Source organism: Haemorhous mexicanus, chromosome 19 (genome assembly GCF_027477595.1).
Source record: "Haemorhous mexicanus isolate bHaeMex1 chromosome 19, bHaeMex1.pri, whole genome shotgun sequence".
Taxonomy (NCBI): domain Eukaryota; kingdom Metazoa; phylum Chordata; class Aves; order Passeriformes; family Fringillidae; genus Haemorhous; species Haemorhous mexicanus.
In genome coordinates this window covers 8358866-8377742 of record NC_082359.1, presented here as the reverse complement: position 1 = coordinate 8377742, position 18877 = coordinate 8358866, and the positions used below count along the sequence as shown (strand labels likewise).

Here is an 18877-nt window from a genome sequence, read left to right as displayed (position 1 = left end):
ATATGGAAATAGACCACACTTATATCTGTCTGAAAAACTTGTGACCATTGTCCATCTTGGGTGTAGCCTCTGCAAGGCTTTTGGCTGCCCAGAGTGTATCTATTGAAGGCCTTTGATAAAAACCCACTTTTTCCTCCTAACTCTGTCTAGCCCCTGTTCTAGGCAGCCACTCCAAGGCATCACTGCATTCCTGCAGTACAAGGGTTCAGGAGCCAATGGATTTCTTGATGAGGGATAAGAAGGGTGAGGGAAGGGAGTGAAGCAGGAATATGATGTGTGTGTGTACAGGCAGGATACTCCACGCTGTCCTCAGCTGCCAGGCTGGCCCCAAGGGCTGTTCTTGGCAAGTGGAGGGGAGGCAGAGACAGAAAATGACACCACCTCTCCTCCCTGGGGGATCAGGGACAGTGCTGGTGAGCTGGCCACAGAAGATATATCAGAAACTCTGCAAGCCACCAGGAACCTGCCAGCACAACGTGGCAACACCTGCTGGAAGCAGGAATAGGAAAAGCACATCTCAAGAGGATTTTTGAGTGTGTTTTGCACTCCTACTCAGCCCCAGAGCTTAGGACTCACTCATTCCTTCTGAAATCCATCATCCTTGTCCTTTTCTCACTCAATCAGGCTCCAAAGGAACACAGGAATTTTGAGTGCAGTTCTTATAATGCATGCAGGTGCTGTAACCTCCAGTAATCATTTCAGGCTTTGAATTCAGACCAATTAGTAGAGAAATACAATAAAGTTTGTTTTGAATAGTTTCAGCCTGGCTCAGCCATCAGATGACTCTCAGACATCCCGTGGGGACATCTTTGGAGCCTTCTGCCTCAGTTTCCCCTTGGTTAAATCAAACCAAACTCATTTACCTGCTTCCTCAGGGCATGCCAGGAATTACAAAGACCTGCTCTGAGGCTATTGAATCTTTTGCTTTTCTTCTGATAGGAAGGTATTTGTGCAAATGACATTCTCTCAGAGACACAGAGGAAATCTGTGGCATTTTAGGTAGAAATATGCAGCTACAGTTTTACTAAAACACGTGAATAAATTATTTTATCACAGTCAAAACACTTGACTATGTGATATGCAGTTGCACCCAAAACAGATTTTGCAAATGGATTTTGTTGCTTCTCTGGGTTCTCCTTGGCTGCATTTCTCATGCTATAAATTCTGTATGTCATATTAAATATGATTTTTCAGTGAGATCTGCTTTTTCTAAGCCTAGAGTACAAATAGAAATGACAGTTATGTCACTTTGTGTTTGTTTTCCCTCTCTTTTAAATAGCTAACACCTTTCCATTATGTTGAAAGAAAGCTACCAATGGAAAGCAATTGGCATTTTGACCAATGCCTTTGTGCACGTTAAATATATGTCTAACACTGCCATGAAATCTAATCTGATATTCATGGAAGAGAAACAATGACATATGAGGATGCAGAGGGAATTTATCTATGTGAATCTAGACTGGGCTGCAGCATGCCAGCAGTGAAACTACACACAGAGCTGGGTTACAATAAACATGCTAATAAAACATTTCAGCCAACCTGTTTCCCCATTTTTCCTGTGTAGAAAACAAAATTTAAGAGCATCGTGAAATTTTGTGGCTTTAATTATTTTAATGAAGTTTTTTTTTTCCTGTCTGTGCTTGGCCAGCTAAGGATCTGGTTCCCTGTTCTGGCTCCTCTCAGAGGAGGTGCCAGGTCTCACTCCTCTGGGAGCTCTTTGGAGGAGAAGCACCAACTCACCTCTCACTGCTGGCTAATCTGCTGCTGCCTTCTGCACAAAATGCTCTTTTTCAAGCACAGTGTTAAGCTGCCTTTTTTTCATGTGTTACACACAATGCAGATAATGATAAATTTGGCACCAAGGAGTGGACCTTTATACAACAACACAGCTACATGAATTAATCCTTCCCTGCTCTTCAGCTCAGAGGTACCTGTCACACAGGTCAGCCCAACATGCTCTGCCTTATTCAGGTGAACACTAGTGCAAGGATAATTATTAGTCACTTAGAGATTTCTTTAGCAGACCAAAAATGGTACAGCGAGAAAATGTCACATCACCTTGCAAAGCCTCCCAGGCAGAATTAAAACAGAGCCAAGCAAACCTTGGCCCCACAACTCTTAACCCTCCAAGCCTACAGCTCTCAAAGATCAGCTCTGTTACCCTCATGCTCCCGTGACAAAAACACTTCCACTTGCCAATGGTGATGACTTCTGTGTTTAACACCATGAAGAATGGTGACCTGAACACTCCTGCAAGGGTAACACCTCAGCTGTGCAGTTAAATACCTACAACCCACCTCCAGACCTGCACTCAGCCTGGAGGAGCTCAGCCCTGAGGCTGCAAAGCACTTTGCCAGTGAGGTCACTGGCCCTGGTCACTGCCAAGGGGAGCAGTCTGGGCTGTGACCCACACGTCCACTGGGCTCCTCCAGAACTTACCCAGGCTGCTGGGCTGGGGATGAGCACACAGGACACTACTCCAAGCCAAATCTTTGCTCCAGCTACAGAAATCTGGGCTGAAAAGACTCCTCCCATCTTGAGAGCTCTTTATATTTCCTAGAGATTCCTGATTAAACCTCTCATCCCCAAAAAAACCCGAGAACCAGCTGGGGAGCTACTCAAAAAGTCAATTAGGAAAGGGGCATCCCTCACTCTGGGAACAGCTGGTATCCTGGATCACTTTCACATCCTGCTTTCCTTTTGTGTGGAAAAAGGATGCTTTCCACAGAACTGGTTTTTCATTTTTTTAAGGGTTCTGAGAGAGATTCAAAATTATTCCAGAAAAACTCAAAGAAATCTTTTGCCTGGTGTGCTGGGACCAAGCTAAAGACTGATAGTTGGGCACCTATGGGTCCAAAACAGCCCAAGCCAAGCTTTCAGTAATCAGCATCAAAATTTAGAGTTCTACAGACCTTTTGGAGTTCTGGACGAGCTGTTCTTTTGCAACACAAAATATGTTGTATCAGAAAGTTTCTGAACAGCTGTAGCTCATCTCTAGTGTTTGGTTCAGACTCATCATTAGGCAAGTGAAACCTATTTCAATCTCAATTAACACTCTCCTCTTCATTCCCCCCCTCCTCATCCAGTTCACACTTGCCTCTGAAGAGGAACACGTGTTAGACTGAGATCAAACCTGCAGCAAAGGGGCTGAGAAGAAAGTGGCAAAGACTAAGGAATCATTCTTTTTCCCCTCAGTTCTTTTGCTGTTGATCTCTTTCTGAAATTTCCAGCCCTGTGCTTTGATAATGTCCTGGTACATGAAAGAGTTTGTAACATAAAATGTTGCACTCGATGGAGCATGATGTGATACAGGAGCCAAATGGCCAGATGCTCTTTTCTGAGCCTTTTCCAAGGCTCCCACTTTAGAGAGGCTTTTTAAGGGTGCTCACAAGCTCCAGTCCTGTTCTGTGCTGGCAGTTTCCTGCTGCAGCACCACTGTGCTGTGTTCTGATGAAACCATTGTTTCTCATGCAAGGTTAAAGTCATCCTTATTTTATTAAAAAGAAAAATAATGAAGGAAATAAGAAAGAAAATAAAAGAGGACAGTATGGTTCAAAGAAATTGCAGACAGGGATTTGGGTTCTGTCCCCAAAACCAGGATCATACATCCCATTAAAAGTCCAATTAAGACTATATTAATAACCTGGTCAGAGAAAAACCCAAGAACTCTTACCTTCATCAGAAGAGGCCCAGGGCTGTTTTAGCTGCTTGGCTCTGCTTTACACTGTCTGCACATCCTGTTCTTTCATGTGGGGAAGACCCTTACAGAGGAAACCCTCTGCTGTCAAATGTGGCTGAGGTCAGACATTTGAGCCCTGTCCCAGTGCTGGTTATCACTGCAATCAGCCTGTGCTCACCTGCTTTCCCACCTTCTCCCTGGATCTGTTTTGGGGCTGGACCAGAGTCCCTGGCAGTGCTGGCAGCTCCCTCCCAGCTGGGAGCACAGACATTGCCCTCTGCATCCATGGAGCTGCCCACTGCACACTGTGGCCATGGGCAGCCACCAGTGGTGACTCTGGGTGGGTTTTGGTGACTCTGGCTGCTTTTAGAGTCTCCAGGGCTCAGCAGGCTGGGGTTTAACACCTGCAGGGGCTCCTTCTCTTGCCTCAAAGTCTGTCTCCATTTCCAGACAGAAGCTGTGACTGCTGGACACAAATTCCTGATCCCATCCTGCCTGAACCTGTGCAGCTCCAGAGGAATCAGGAGATGCTGAGGGCCTGGCTCATCACTTCTGCACATCAGCACAGAACCAGCTGCTCCAGTTCCTGCTCTGAAGAGGGGAGGGAGCTGGGAATTCATGGAATGCAGGCACTACACTTCAATCCTTTCATGACTTCTTCATGCTTGGCTCCACAAGCTTAGCATTCCTTTACCTTAGGAGATACCTAAGAAACTGCTAAATTAAACTGGGGATGGAAAAAGGGGACCCTTTACTCACACACTTGATCTGGAGGGTGAGACCTGGGAGATTTATCACTGAGATCTTTGCAGCCTAAGCACTGGGGCAACTTCCAATACCAGCAGATTACATCCCTTACCAGGATTTTGCTTAGGCAGTGTAGAACTGCTCAGAAACATTTTAATAGCATTTAACTTCATGCTGAAAATGCTGATTTATTGCACTCCAATGTGAATAGGCATGTCTGAGGACAGAGCACACTACTTTTTCAGATGTCAGCAACTGTGGGGTTTTGTTAACACAGTTCAAGTGATTAAATGTCTTTGAACTAAAAGGCTTTAAGACTTTTAAGTCAAAACTGAATTAATTTATACTAAAAATTACAGCTTGGGAAAGGTCCAAATAAAAATGAAGCATTTTCAGATTCACCATAATAAGACACTTTGATTAACCTCTATTTTTTGTACAATTTTCACTTGTATTTTACCACAGCACATGTGAAAAAATGCTGGAATTTGGAGTAACTCACCAGAACTGAGTTTCTGTTTAGCTCTAAGACTGGGGACCTGGCTTCATGAATCACACAGAGCAAAAAGCATTGTCCAGAATTCAGAATTAAAGTTTGCTATACATAAACCTTGTGACATTTTTATTACAGCATACCAGTCTGGAATCTGCATTTAAAACACTGACTGCTCAAAGGAATCTAAATCTCTTTAGCTAAAGGTAATAAAATGAGGTCAAAAATTCACTACTCAACAATCCACCATTAGCATTTCTGCTCAGAAAAAATGTAGTTCATCTATTTTTAAAGAAAGTAAAGGCAGGGCATGTAACAGAAGTTGGGAAAGTACAATGATGTGCTTGTGGATGGAAGTCCATTAGATAACGAGCTTCATTTCCTCATCAAGAGATTTTGGTGCATTTGCATCATGAGTTTTTTTACAGTACTTGTGTAAGCAGAAGTGGGACTGCATTTCTGTTTACACAACCTGTTATTTCAGCTTGGCCTCCATCAGCAGCTAAACCACAGCAGCAGAGAGCACACAGGGTCTGAGCTGCATCCTGGCTGGGGTCAGCTCCTTCCAGTCCTGAGGAGCTCTGTGCTCCCAGAGACATTCCACTGACAGTGCCACAAAACTGGCCAAAGCTACCTGGGACACACCTGCTGATGTGACTCAGGGCTACTGACAAGAGAGCAGCCTGATGCTGGCCATAAAAGAAAAGTTTTACTTGCAGTTACCAACGTGACAACGTATTTTTTAAAATTTAATTTGTTTGGATTCTTAATGGTGGAAGCAGAACTTAATTTCTGCTGCAGCATCCTTTAAAATAAATGCTTGATCTCTTTCCACCCACCATTACAGCTGATGGGCACAAAGTAAAAAGAACAGCAATTCATTCACCTTATCACTGGAGCACCAGAGGAAGAGAAGGATCCTTAGTGCAATGATTAATGACTCACTATAAAAAGATGCATCATAAACTGCTTGTATTAGGTTAAATCATAAACTAGGCTTTTAATGTTTATATGATCCCTTTCTAAATAATTAAGTGTGTCTGTAGCTCCCACTAGGAATGGAGCTCACATGATGCTTGCAAAGCATGCAGCTTCTTACAGGGTCATAATTTGGGACCCTGACTTAAAGGGATCCCTGTCTGCCTCCACATTCCAGCACTGCTTGAGTTTCTCTTCCTTTTGGGACATCTCTCTGCACTTACTACAGGTCAGAGAGACCATTGGGTGTTCAGGAGCAGCAAAGATGATCTACCCTGAATTCTGAGTGCCTTCTTCAGCCTGTGCTCATGAAGGGCAGCTCATCCACAGAGGAGTCAGCCAAGACTGGATGCTGTAATTTCCTGTGTTTAGGTGCTAATAATAACTCCCATCAGCTTCAGTAGCTGGTTGGAGAACAGTGAGAGAATAGCACCATTTGTCCTAACAGAGTTCCCCCAATTTATCCTCCTGGTGGTGAAATTGCCACCTTTAAAAAATACAGTACAAGGTGACATTATGTAAGTGTCCATCCATTTCCTTACTTCACAAGCCTGCAAATGTGTCCATTTCCCCTTTATTTCCCTGAACAGTTGGTGGTTTTTGTCAACCAAACCAGAATTTCCCTCTCTTGGCAAACAGACATTGGCTTCAGTGTGAAGCCACCCCATCAGGAGAATGTTGCAGCTCTAACCACCATTACATACTCAAAAAATAATTGGAGTTTAAAAAAGAGCTGCAGAGCCCTAAATACCTTCAATAGGCATAGCAGGCAACCCCAGTCTCTTGCTGCACTGCTTATTCATTCTCAATACAGAAAATCTCTTGGGTTAATTATTTAAATAGTTCCATCTGTGGAATTTTGAAAAGTGCAAAGCCAACAGTGGAATACCCAAGGTCACAATTTTTTAATCAACAATAGATTTCATGGGAATTAGCTGGGTTATCAAACAGTATCCTCCCAAATCAGCTCATTAGTTTCACTGAGTTTCCCTATTTCACTTTATTAAAACAATTTAAACAAGAGTTCACTAGATGCAATGTAATCTATTTCAGACACTCCAAGCCTAATCCCTTTTCTCTTAGCATTACATGATAACAGTTTTCAAAAAAGTAGAAAAGGATTAATGTTACAGCTATCTCAAACAGGGACTGTTTGCAGCCAAGCATGGGCCACCCCTTTCCCTACATCTTATTATTTATTATTATATTAATATTTGTTCTTTACTTATTCATTCATGTATTCCTTCCTTTTTCTGTCTTTCATTGCTTCACACAAGCAGTCACACATGGTCAACAGCATCCCTCTGTGCAGGTGGGGGGAGGCACCAAATATCCCTGCATGGGTCACTGCACCAGGCCTCAGGAAAGAAGGGAGTTTTTTGCAATTTTCTTGGAGGTTCTGGAGTTAAAAAACCCCAACTTGGTAAATTCACAGTGGTTTTATAAATAGCCTAGAGAGAAGGGAGAAGGTTCCTGTGCATTTTCACACTGTTAGTTTCTGACAGCTCTGAAAGACTCACAGGAGGGGATCACACATAGGATTTGCAAATTAGGAGGCAGACACTGTATATTACTTACCAGGCTGGAAACACAGAGTAACAGGCCTGTGCTATGGACACACAACTCATTTCACAACAAAATCATACTCTTGTACTTTCATAAAACCTTTTCCAAACAGCAGGGTTAGCTTTTCTTATAGGGCAAAAAAAAAAAGCCCCCATCCAAAATAAAACCCAAAGAAAACGAGCTGGTTCCTAGATCCAAGCTTTCTGCAGGCTTTGGCAGGTTCCCTATCCCTGAAAACCCATCCCCACTCACCTCAAATCCTTGTCTCTTCAAGCAAGTGCCATTTCATAATCCTATTAAAACCTTTGCCTCTGTTTACCAGGAGCTCTAATCGTACTCAGCAAGTTCTCCTGGCCTAAGGAAGAGCGACAGCTTTCAGATTTCTGAGGAGCCTTATTCATCAACCACGCCAGAGTTTTGCCAGAGTGTTCAATCTATTCTGGGAGCAGCCATGTGGAAAAAGCTTCAAACAGCTCAAAGCCCTGCTCAATGATAAAGGAAAGCTCACACAATCCTGGTAATAGCCTGACCCTCTTAAGGAAAATTGGATGATTTGTGGTAGCAGTTTTTCTGTCCCCTCTGTGAATTCTGAACCTTAAAGCATAAGCAGTGTATTCACACAGTCCCATTACAAACCCCATCCCTCTTGCAATGCTGGAATAACAAATACACACCCATATGTGAAAATAAACTCTTGCAGCAGTGACCTTCCTTCTCAGTCCAATGGTGTGAAGGAGTTTGTAGCCATTTTAGGAAAAAGGAGAGCCAGATAAAGAATGGACTAATTTGATGTTCAATGTTTCACCATGAGCAGAATATATGCTTTAATGAGCACATTACATGCACCAGGGACGTGTTACTGGGAAGCAGGGGACAAAGAGTAAAGGGAAAATAATTAAACAGTCAGCTTTATAATGAAGGAACTCTGTTCATGCAACATTAGGTGGCCTAATTTTCAATGCTAAGCAAAGACATGTTCCTTGGGCTTCAGGAGGACTTGCTGGAAAGCTCCACCTTGAAACCAAGGGCAAGGGATCACAGGTGTCAAACCTCCTTTAGGTCCAGGCCACAGGGACTGATGTTCCAAAGTCATCTGCCCACACTTCACACTGACCTGTCCAACAGGATTGAACACCTGCACCCTGCATTCTTATTCTACAAGGAGGATCCCTAGAGTTGTAAAATATCCCAGCACTCATAATGTGTGTGATGAACATTACAAATGACTTCTACCAGCCTGGCCTTAGTTTTGTGTAGATGTTGCATCTGTCAGAGCACAAATGTACAACCTCAGCTAAGGGCAATGAGCACATGGAGGCTTGGAGTGGCTGTTTGCACCAGGAAAGATACTGGGAAAGGGGAAAACCTTTCTCCTTGGGTTCAGACACTGACAGGATGAACCAATAAAGCATCTTCCAATAAAGCATATTCCAATAAAGCATATTCAGTTCTCTCAAGGCCCACAGGAACATTCATTTACTGGCACTGGCACTTCCAGATAGTGCTGCAGCATCAACTACTCCAGCACAACAGCCCATCAGTCAGACAGCAGCTCTGCTGGGCCACAAGCTGCCCAGCACCCTTTGCACATGCACAGAGTCTCTTTGTTACTCACTCTCATGCCTAACTCGATGTTTTCTCCTCCATAGACCTCCATGCCAGGGTCCAGCAGGCCAATCTCACCAAAATACTCTCTGTCCACCACAAAGGAGCATCCAATCATGGCTGGTGTCCTGCACAGAGAGATCAAAGCAAAAAATTGAGCCATTGATTAGCTCTTACAGACCTCAGCTCATAACAAATGTACACAGACTAAACAGTTCTTTGTTTTCAAGTTTACATTCTAAATTTACCTATTAGCATCAATCACGTGGCACTTCAGGTATGCAAGAAATTCCAGTTCTTCTCTGTTTGTGCTGTAATTTCTGAAGACTTTCTGTGGAATCATTCTCTAGGCAGAAGTGGTCTCAAAGCTCTACAAAAACCACACAGGGCCCTGGATGCTCCTGGCTGGGCACTTCCATCCTCTGCTGATGCATATATTTATACACCAGGATCTTTGCATTTATAAATTCAAGTTATTTGATGAATTGCATCTTCCTGATTATATTTCCCAGAGGCAAGCCTGGAAACAGATTTGCCTAAAAAAGCTGAGAGCTCTCCTGTATCCAGGATGAGACATATCCTATGTACATCTTGATTTCACATCTTGTACCACTGAAAAGCATATCTTAGGCTAACAAGGAATAAATTTGGTCTTGGAACTAAAATGAAAGGAGGATACAACCAAGGTAAGGAAATTCAGTACCTTTGCAATGAAATAAGCCTTGGAGGGAATATTTCAGGTATATTTTTTAAGTTTTACCCAAGATAAAAGAGGGAAGGAGGTGGGGGAAGAAACACACACCACTTTCTTCATTTTCCTTTTCATGTATTCCAAACTAAACACAGGCTTTCACTGGATCAAGGCACCACTGCTTTGCAAAACTGAGATGCTAGTTTGGGCTTGGATTCATTCTTTTTCCAGCCTGTCTCCCCCACAGAAATCCTCAGGAGGCAGCTCCCTACAGCAGTAGGATGCTCCCATGAGGACATCTCCTCCCTTTCTGATGGCACTGCCAGGCTTTGCAGACTGCTCTCAGGTGCTGGAATCCCTCTCTCTGGGGGATGGACTGCTGCAGCTGTAGGCTCTGTCCATTAAGAGCCTGAGCTGTTAATTGAACAGGGGTGGGAAATACATTTTAGATGCAACTACACAATCATCACTCAGAAAACAAATGCCACTGAGTCTTTGCTACTCCCTCTCTCCCTTCTAGGGTTTATTTCTTATTATATATATTCAAATCTAGACCTCACAAGCTTTCACAGCTTCTTCAGGAAAAAAAAAAATGTTTTCAGGAGTTAGCAACAGCAGAATAATGACAGAAAGAACCACATCCAGCTTTTATAATTTTATACTGGACTACAGAGTCACGCTGATACATCAGAAAAACTTCTCAAAAAATGTGCTTGAATTAAGCTCCAGGCCCTCACTTGGCATTAGAACTGGGTTTTCCCAGTACCTGAAATACTCCAGTACATCCACCACTTTTAGTGCAGTGCAGCAGACTTATCTTGAAAGCTGGAAATGGCCACAAGAGCCAAAGCAGCTGTGTTAGCCCCTCTTACCCCCTGCTCACTGCCCCAGGGGCAGCACATGAGAAGGGGAGTGCCCCAGCACTTCACAGCTTCAGAGCACAACCTATTAACCTCCTTTTCCCTCCATCATGCACTCTCTAGAAAAATGGAGACACTTCTGGAAGGAGAAAGCAGCAATTAGAAGTGCACTATTTTTTGCCAGCACCTCAAAGGTGTTGTGAAACTTAATTGATCTGTGGAATATTCCTTGACACAATGGAGGGTGTTATAAGGATTAATGATAATCAACAGGAGCACTCAAAGGATAATGTGGGGAACACAGCAAAATGGGTTTTGCAGCTAAAAGCTTAAAATGCAGCCTAGGGTTGTATTGATTCTGCACTGGAGAAAGATACAGCACAGTCAGTTTGGGGGAATTTCCTGACAGCACTGCTGTAGCAAGGGAGACATGAGAGAAACATTTCTCTGGAATGCCCTGGGAAAGAGAGGAAGCACAGAGAGGTTCCTGGTGGTGAACCCTCCCTCCCTGCAGCAGGAGGAGAGGCCCTGTGTGGGGAGGGCAGTGCCTGCCATGGGATGGGGCACACTGGCCAGGGAAAAAGGCATGTGCTGCAGGTCTGAGTCAGGACTGGTTTGTGTCAGGGAGATCTCCAGGAGCACAGCTCTGCTGGTAAAATTCCAGCAGGTGCTGATGCCCATTTCTCCAGCCAGGTGCATCCCCCTCCTTCCCCTGACTGAAGGGAGATGCCTGGGGGCTTCACCAAGAACCAGTGAAGGAGAAAGGGATGGGGACTGTACTGCACGTGGTACAGGCAGTCTTCCTCTGCCTTATGCATCCTTCTCTCCTGCCTTATGCCAGCATGTATTTATATATATATATATATATATTTATATATACATATGTGCACAATGCAATCAGGTCACATTTGAAACAGTTTCCTGAGCAGCCAACTACAATTTCCAGGAAAACTGACAAACACATTAAAGACATAAATTCAAACACAAATAGAACCATAAATAAATATATAAGCAGAAATGTGTATATACAGGCATAATGAGAGAGACCAGGAGTTTCAAATGACACATCACACATCCTGTCTCTGAATGTTCCACCTCTCCCAGCAGGATGTTTCTTTGATTCAGGTTCTTAAGCAGCACCTCAGCCCTGGTCTGACATGTAAGTGGGGAAACCTGCATGGTACCTGCAGAAGCATTTCTATTTTTCTTACAGCTCATGTCTTCTGCAAGAAAGAGTCACACCAGGCCCTGAGAGCAGAACTCACGGACAGATTTGCTGCTCAGAAGAAAGAGGGGGGGAAAAAAAAGACAAGATGACAAGCTAATGCTTATCTAGAAAGGCAGAGCAAATAGGGATGCAGAATAACTCTCTGATGCCCTGTGGAAGTAAATTTTTTGGCACAGGCAGGACACCCATCAGAACCTGGACAAATAAAAACAAAACTGCTTTGTTACAGGCTCCTGTGAACCAGAAACTGAAAAGATGGCTCTGAGCAGTCAATAAACACTCCCCAGTTTTATTATTACATGGCAGCATGGTTTATCATGAAAGACTTTACCTCCTGAGCTCAGGTGGATTTCTTCCCAGAGCAGTGAGGGCTCAGACTGGCTTCATCATTATTGTTACTGCAGACCAGCATGGGGCCTGACTTGCACATGAGATGGGCACACACACTCCCAGATAGAAGCAGCAGCACAAAGCACTTCACTGGGGGCACATCAAACTCTAATTTATGTCCATGAGCAAGGCACTGGCACTCTCTGGAGCAGCTGATGCAGTGCATGTACATGCACATCCCTACTGGTAGCAAGCTATGGCATATTAAAGCAGTAAGTGAGAACATATGCAACAATGAAATGCACCACTGCTGCTGGAGGAAGATAAAATGGAAAGCTGTGCAGTGCTTGGCGGGGTGAGGCTGACTAATGACTCTAATGTTAGTGGCTGCTGATCAAGAAATCAAATGCAGAGCAGTCCATCATAATCACAGCAGGTGAGGGAAGACAAGGCAGAGCCAGAGTTCAGAATACCAGAAACCTTCCTTGCTGTTCCAAAATCCAGGAAAAAAAAAAATACAGCATGCATTAAAAAAGCCAGCTTGTTTCAATGCATAGTCAAATTCAGCAGAAGCCCTCTGAAACAGATCCTTTGTTACACAGTGTGGGGCCAGATGTTAAGGACATTTTTGGGCAGCGTGCTCGCAGGAACACGAATGGAAAATGACGTGATGGACACAGCGTGTCAAAATAACAATCCTCATTTAAATCTTCACCTTACAGCCATCTTCCATCTCAAATGTCAGACATGGAAAATGGATTGCCTGCAGAAGCAGGGATCAATTGTTCTGGAGTTCAGAGAATAAACGTAGTGGGGGGAAGAAAGAACCGACTTTAAAGTGCATCAGCAATCTTTACAAAATCTGACACCTTGTTCTTGCTATTTCTTTACCTTTGTTAGCACTTCAAGGCCATGTCCCCTTTGTCACTTAGCTCACAACAGCTGATGTGACATTTTATGGTGCACACTTGACATGACTTGCCCATGAATGACCCGCTGGCTTGAGGGACAGTTGCTGCTCTTTCCCAGCAAGGCTGAGTAGAATCACTGTCAGTGCTCTAGAAATTAGAGGATCAGGCTTAAAATAGAAAAATTCTTAGGAAAGAAGCACATCTTTTGTGTAGTCCCAGAAGAAAACAGAATTGGGCCCTGCTTTCCAAGTGCCTCACCCAATTCTGCACATTGGTGATATTTATTCATACAGTGCAAGCAGGAGAAATGCCAGGGCTCTGATCCTCACTGATACCAGGGTACACATGTTCTTTAATGCTGAAAATCTCTAATCCCTCTGGAGATCTGGCAGAAAGTATCCAGCTACACCAACCACAAAGCCAGTCACAGGGTTATTTGTTACCAGACTTTTCTTTCACAAAACACACAGAGAAGCACAAACCAAATCCACTGCTAGCTGAAAACAGGGTCAAACAAAGCCTTGAGAGGGACAGTGGTAGCAAGGACTAAAAGGACTTGCAGTTTTCATGCTAGTGAGCAGCTTTGCAATCTTTTGAATGCACTGGACAGACACATGGATTCAAACACCATCAAAGTGCACAGTTTCTGTCTTGCAAAGTGGACTGAAACAGGAATCATGGTTGCAAAATGTGATTTGGAAAGCTGCTTGCAAAACCAAAACCTGTACCAAACCAAGTCACATCTGAGATTTTTTTAAAAGTTGCTCACTAGCCTGACTTTGCCTTCCTTCTGAAAACACTCTTTAAATATTCCACAGCAAGTAAGTTCCCACCATGACCACTTTCAAATCTCAGTCCCAAGGACAGACCTCCTGATTGTTTCCATCAATAACACTCACACAGTCACTCTTTCCTCTACCATAATTACACTGGCATATCACTTAAAAGCCACAAAATCACATTACATCTCCACAAGCAGGAACAACACAACAGCCAAACAGGGTTGGCTTTAGCCAACCCATGCAGGTGCTGGGGCTTCAGAGACTCCTCAGCACACACTGCAGTGTGGCCACAAAGGGGATGCTCTGCTCTCCTAAATCCCTGCCTTCAAAGAACTTGTGCCCAGGGAGACAGGGAAGTGTTCATGGTGGATGCTTCTGCCTTTTAGGGCATGGAATTGTTACTTTGCAGAGGAGATGCTTGGGCAGTGGCAGTGTGTCAGTGCTCCTGATGTTTGCCAGCCAGGGTTGGGTGTTCTCCTCCTTCTGCTGCTTGTCTCATCTGTCTCTGGGCAGTTTCTGCACTGTTGAACTGCAGGGTTTCTTTATTCAGGTTCAGAATAAAATCACTGCTCTTGGGAGCCAACTACTCATGTGCATCAGATTTTAACACTGCTCAGTGCTTGAGTTTGGATTGGAGTTTTTGATTTTGGATTGAGTTGGTTCACTTCTGTGTCAGCCCAACTCAGAGCCAGTGTGGCACCAGCAAGAGCCTGAACATAAATCTGAGGGAAGTCCATGGTAAATCAGGCCCTTTATTGCTGAGGTTTAACCTCTTAGTTCAGTCTTATCTGTTATGAGATCATTGTCTCCAGAACAGGAGATACTGAAATACTGGAGCAATCCATGGGAAAATTACTACAATGATTTCACATATAAATTGTGAGTCATGAAGTGCACAAAACCTTTCAGGAGTGAAAGCTTTGGGTGAGTAATTTTCCTTTATCAATAAACTTTCTCAGGGCTGAGTGAAACAGGTATAAAACATCTGCACTTTTAAAACAATGTGAGGCAAGCAGGGCATGTTATCCAGGAAAACTGATTTCCTAAGTAATTACTTCCCTGCTTATTGAGGTTTCAAGCCAAGCAAAAGGTCAGTGATGATGGACTGTGCTGTCCTGCAGTAAATAAGGTTAATATTTCTGTATAGCTCTGTTCTGCAGTCACAGAGCATGAGAATGAACCTGAGTACAATTTGCAACACTTGGTGAAATACAGATTAAAATATTGCTCTTCATGAGGGAAGGATCCTGTGAGGTGGTCCCATCCCTCTGACCACTGAGAAATGTGATCAGTGTGTCAGGGTCTTTTCACTTCCAAAGGATCACTGGCATTTTTTTCAGGTGAGTGTGCTGTTGGAAGTGCTTGGCTGAACTTTTCAGGATCTGGCAACTCAAGCTTTGCACTGGAAGGGAAGCACATCAGCTCCTCTGCCAAGCCCACACTGGGACCATACAGCAGAGTTTTAGCTTGCTTTAAGATGATGCCAATATACCAGAAAATGAAGATGACTTTAAGCTGGTAATTTGTGTCCTTCTTAAGAAGTCTTAAAAATAAGAGCATCCTAAAGTCCATGCTTAGGCTTCAAATTTTTTAGCATTTATTTCTAGAGCTGGTAACAGCAGTACCCTTAACCCAGCACAATATGTCCCAGAGGAGCTGTTAGACAAACATCTGCACTGGAGATGAAAGGCTAGGAGATGTGAATTTTCAAATGGAGGGGAGAGAAAGCCCTTTTCACATCAGTTCCAGTTTTCCCACTGTAACAATTCTCAGAGACACCTTCACAATTCCTGTAATGGCCTTTCCTTAGAAAATTTCATTTCTGTAAGGTACAATGTTCTCTTGTAGGGAAAAGTAAATCGACACTGACTGCATAGTCTGGTGTGGGCTTGTTTTAAAATTCAACCAGTAGGGAAACTCTGAACATGTGCAAAGTTCTCAAAAAAAAAAAAAAAACTGACCCAACCAACCAAACACAGCTCCTAGTGATGCTCCAGGAGAGCTCTGGTTTGGACTGATGGCCAAGACTGCTGCCCACAGATCAGGAGTGAAACCAGCCTCTTTGTAATCCCACACACAACACCTTTGTTTCTCATGCACACAATGGGCCAGAGCCCACTGGAAAATAAAAGGTGAGATGAAAAGGATCCTGCTATCCTGCTAATGGCCAGAACATGTGCTTGAAGCACACACCCAGAGCCAGAGTACTCCTGTGCACTGTGGGGCAGCTCTGAAAGGCAGCACACTCATCCACAGCTTTTGTGGAGCCATCAGTTTTCCCCAGTCTCATCCTGTTATTCCTGCACAAAGCCTGTAGCCTCATTTATAGTGGATATTCTTGCCCCCCACGAGGGGGAGAGATGAATGCATCTGGTTCCTTCTTATCAGAAGGCTAATTAATTATTACACTATATTATTCTAGACTATATTCCACTATATTACATTACATCTAAACTGAATCTGCCCAGCACTCAACTGCACTCCACTGCACAGAATCTCGTGACTGTCAGCCCACAGTCCTGACACACACACACGCCTGATAGGCCAAGGAAACAAAACACCATCACTTCGGACAAACAATCTCCACATTAGCATTCTACATTGGCACAGCTAATGAGATAAGAATTGTTTTTTCATTCTCTGAGGTTCAGAGAATGTGAAACCCAGAAATATTCTTGGGAAGAACTGTGCCTTGCTTTTCTCTGTGAAGAGAAATGCGGCGACACTCGTTCAGACAGCCGGGATGGAAACACCGCTCTGCCCAGGTGACGGCGCAGGGGGGATTTACCTGATGGGAGCTGACTCATCCCCTTTATCGAGCCAGTCCTGTGGAGGGATGATGTACATGCACCAGAGCCCCCAGTTGTAGCCGTGGGCGGCGTTGGCGTACTGCTGCACCTCGAAGGTGTTGTACTTGATGTTGTCGATGGCGGGCAGGATGATCCGCTTGCGATCCTCCTTGATCCGCGTCAGCGCCGGCTCCGCCCTGAGAGCAACGAGAGCAGCACAGTGGGTCACTGCCATCCTGAATCCCTGCTTGGCAGGCTGGGAACATGAGGTTCTCTAATGCTGTTGAGACCTAAACTTTAAGGAATTTAGAGATTTTAGAGGAGGTGAGATTTTAGTTAGAGATAAGCTTTATTGGAGTTAATTGTAAGAGATGGGTAGGCCTTGATGAAGTTAAGAGTTGGTAGTTAGCTAATAACTGATTGTTTGTCAACACAATGTTTGGTTAGCTGGGTTTATAATGAAGAATATAGAAACTGATAAACAGCTTTTAGGAACATAAGACAATTTTTTTTGTAGGTCTCCTCTGTTCTGAAACCAATTGACGACGTGGAATGGGAGTTCTACCAAGGGTTCATTTGTCATATTTGCATTGAAAAGGTAGAAAGGTCAGAATGAGGAAGACTTCATTTACTTCCTCATTTTGGGACCCCTCCCCATGAAAGGGACCACCAACCCATTTCAAGGAACAAACTACACATGCTTAATAGCTTTTGAACTCATTACCATACAAAGCGAAGTGGGGAATGGGACGTACCAAAGTTCTGAATATGCATTTGTATTTTGGGTATTCAATACTTGTATAGATAAAAGGAGTCTGTAATCACCTGTACATCACGGTGTGTATTTGGGAGCTATCTCACAATAAACACACACTTTCTAACTTTAAACTGGTAGAGAGTTTTTGTCCATCACAGTTGGATATTGGTACTAGATCAATATCCATATTTTTTAATAAATCACTGTGAGCAACAGCACAGTGAGATGGAAAAGCCAGAGCAGGGCAGGGAGGGACAGGGTACAGATCACAGCCACACACTGCAGGACTGCAGCTGGTGTGGAACACTGCACACAGCACCTGCACAGGAATTACCACCTCTGTGAAGCTGTGCCAGAGCCTGTCACCCTGATTTTTTAAGATTTTCTAAGCCTTCTGATGTTTACATTCTTGTAACAAACTTTCTCACACACTTTCTGTAAATAACTTATTGTTTTGCATTCTTTTACAGAAGAAGAGAAATTTGATAGACTCTTAGTTTGTCCAGTGTCATTGGAGAGGTGGCACTGTCACCCTCCAATCCACTGTCACTTTTAGAAATCTATAAATGTTAAAGTCAGAAAATTAACTTCCTTTTTTTGCCTTGAAAACAGCAGTGTGTGCATCCTGTTATTTCGTGTCCTACAGTGACACCAAACAACACAAATTGACCTCATATTTTGCCTGTTACCATAATTGTCCTTTTGGGCCAGCAGAAGATCCTGCACATGGCTCAGACTCTCAGTTCCTATGGGTTTTAGGCCACACTTGTGCACCCCCATGGAGCCAGTGTGACCTACCTGATCTGGATAAGCCATTATTAGTATGGGATTATATTTATGAGATTAATTAGCACCTCTGTGAAACTGTGCCAGAGCCTAACAACACAAAATTTGACCAAATACTTATTCTGAGGCCTGGAGATTGTTAATTCATTTCACAATGGACAAATGTTGAGAGACACCATCACCAATAGCAGCTAAATGGTCTCCTACTGGCTACACCACCAGGATTCCTGGCAGCAATTAAATACTGGCTGGCATGGCCTGAACACACACCAGGGGCTGCAGGAATCTGAAGGTTGCTCAAAGATTTTAATCCTGTTTCCCAAGACTGACCCCATCACACCTAGTTTGAATGACAAATGTGGCTGCATTATGCCTTCTAAAACCTCTTTGGTGATGAGAAGATTTCAGGTGCCAGATGGTGCAAAAGCAGCAAACTGCAGGAAATGTTCAATCATTTCAAAAGGCTTTAAAACATCAATGTGCTTTCCACAGAAGCTACATCCCAAAAGGAAAGTAAAAAGCTTCAGTGCAAGCACTCTTTTCTGACCAAGGTAGTCTGAGAGTTTGCTATGAATTTACAGAGAAACTGATCCGAAGAGGTAGCAGACTTACATAAGGGTGGAAATCGTTCCTCAAAGCAGTATTAGAAAGAGCCACTGGTTCACTCCTTTGTGT

The 18877-nt window shown here is 43.7% G+C and overlaps 1 protein-coding gene across 1 annotated transcript in view; it reads right to left on the bottom strand.

Moving 5' to 3' along the window:
- The window catches only part of GALNT9 (polypeptide N-acetylgalactosaminyltransferase 9), a 128080-nt gene that overhangs the window by 52301 nt on the left and 56902 nt on the right, over positions 1–18877 (bottom strand). Inside the window, exons 5-6 of the mRNA XM_059863625.1 lie at positions 16659–16856; positions 9079–9196 (exon numbers count right to left, since the gene is read on the bottom strand). Of these exons, the coding sequence (XP_059719608.1) occupies positions 9079–9196; positions 16659–16856 (316 nt within the window). The remainder of the gene's footprint in view (positions 1–9078; positions 9197–16658; positions 16857–18877) is intronic.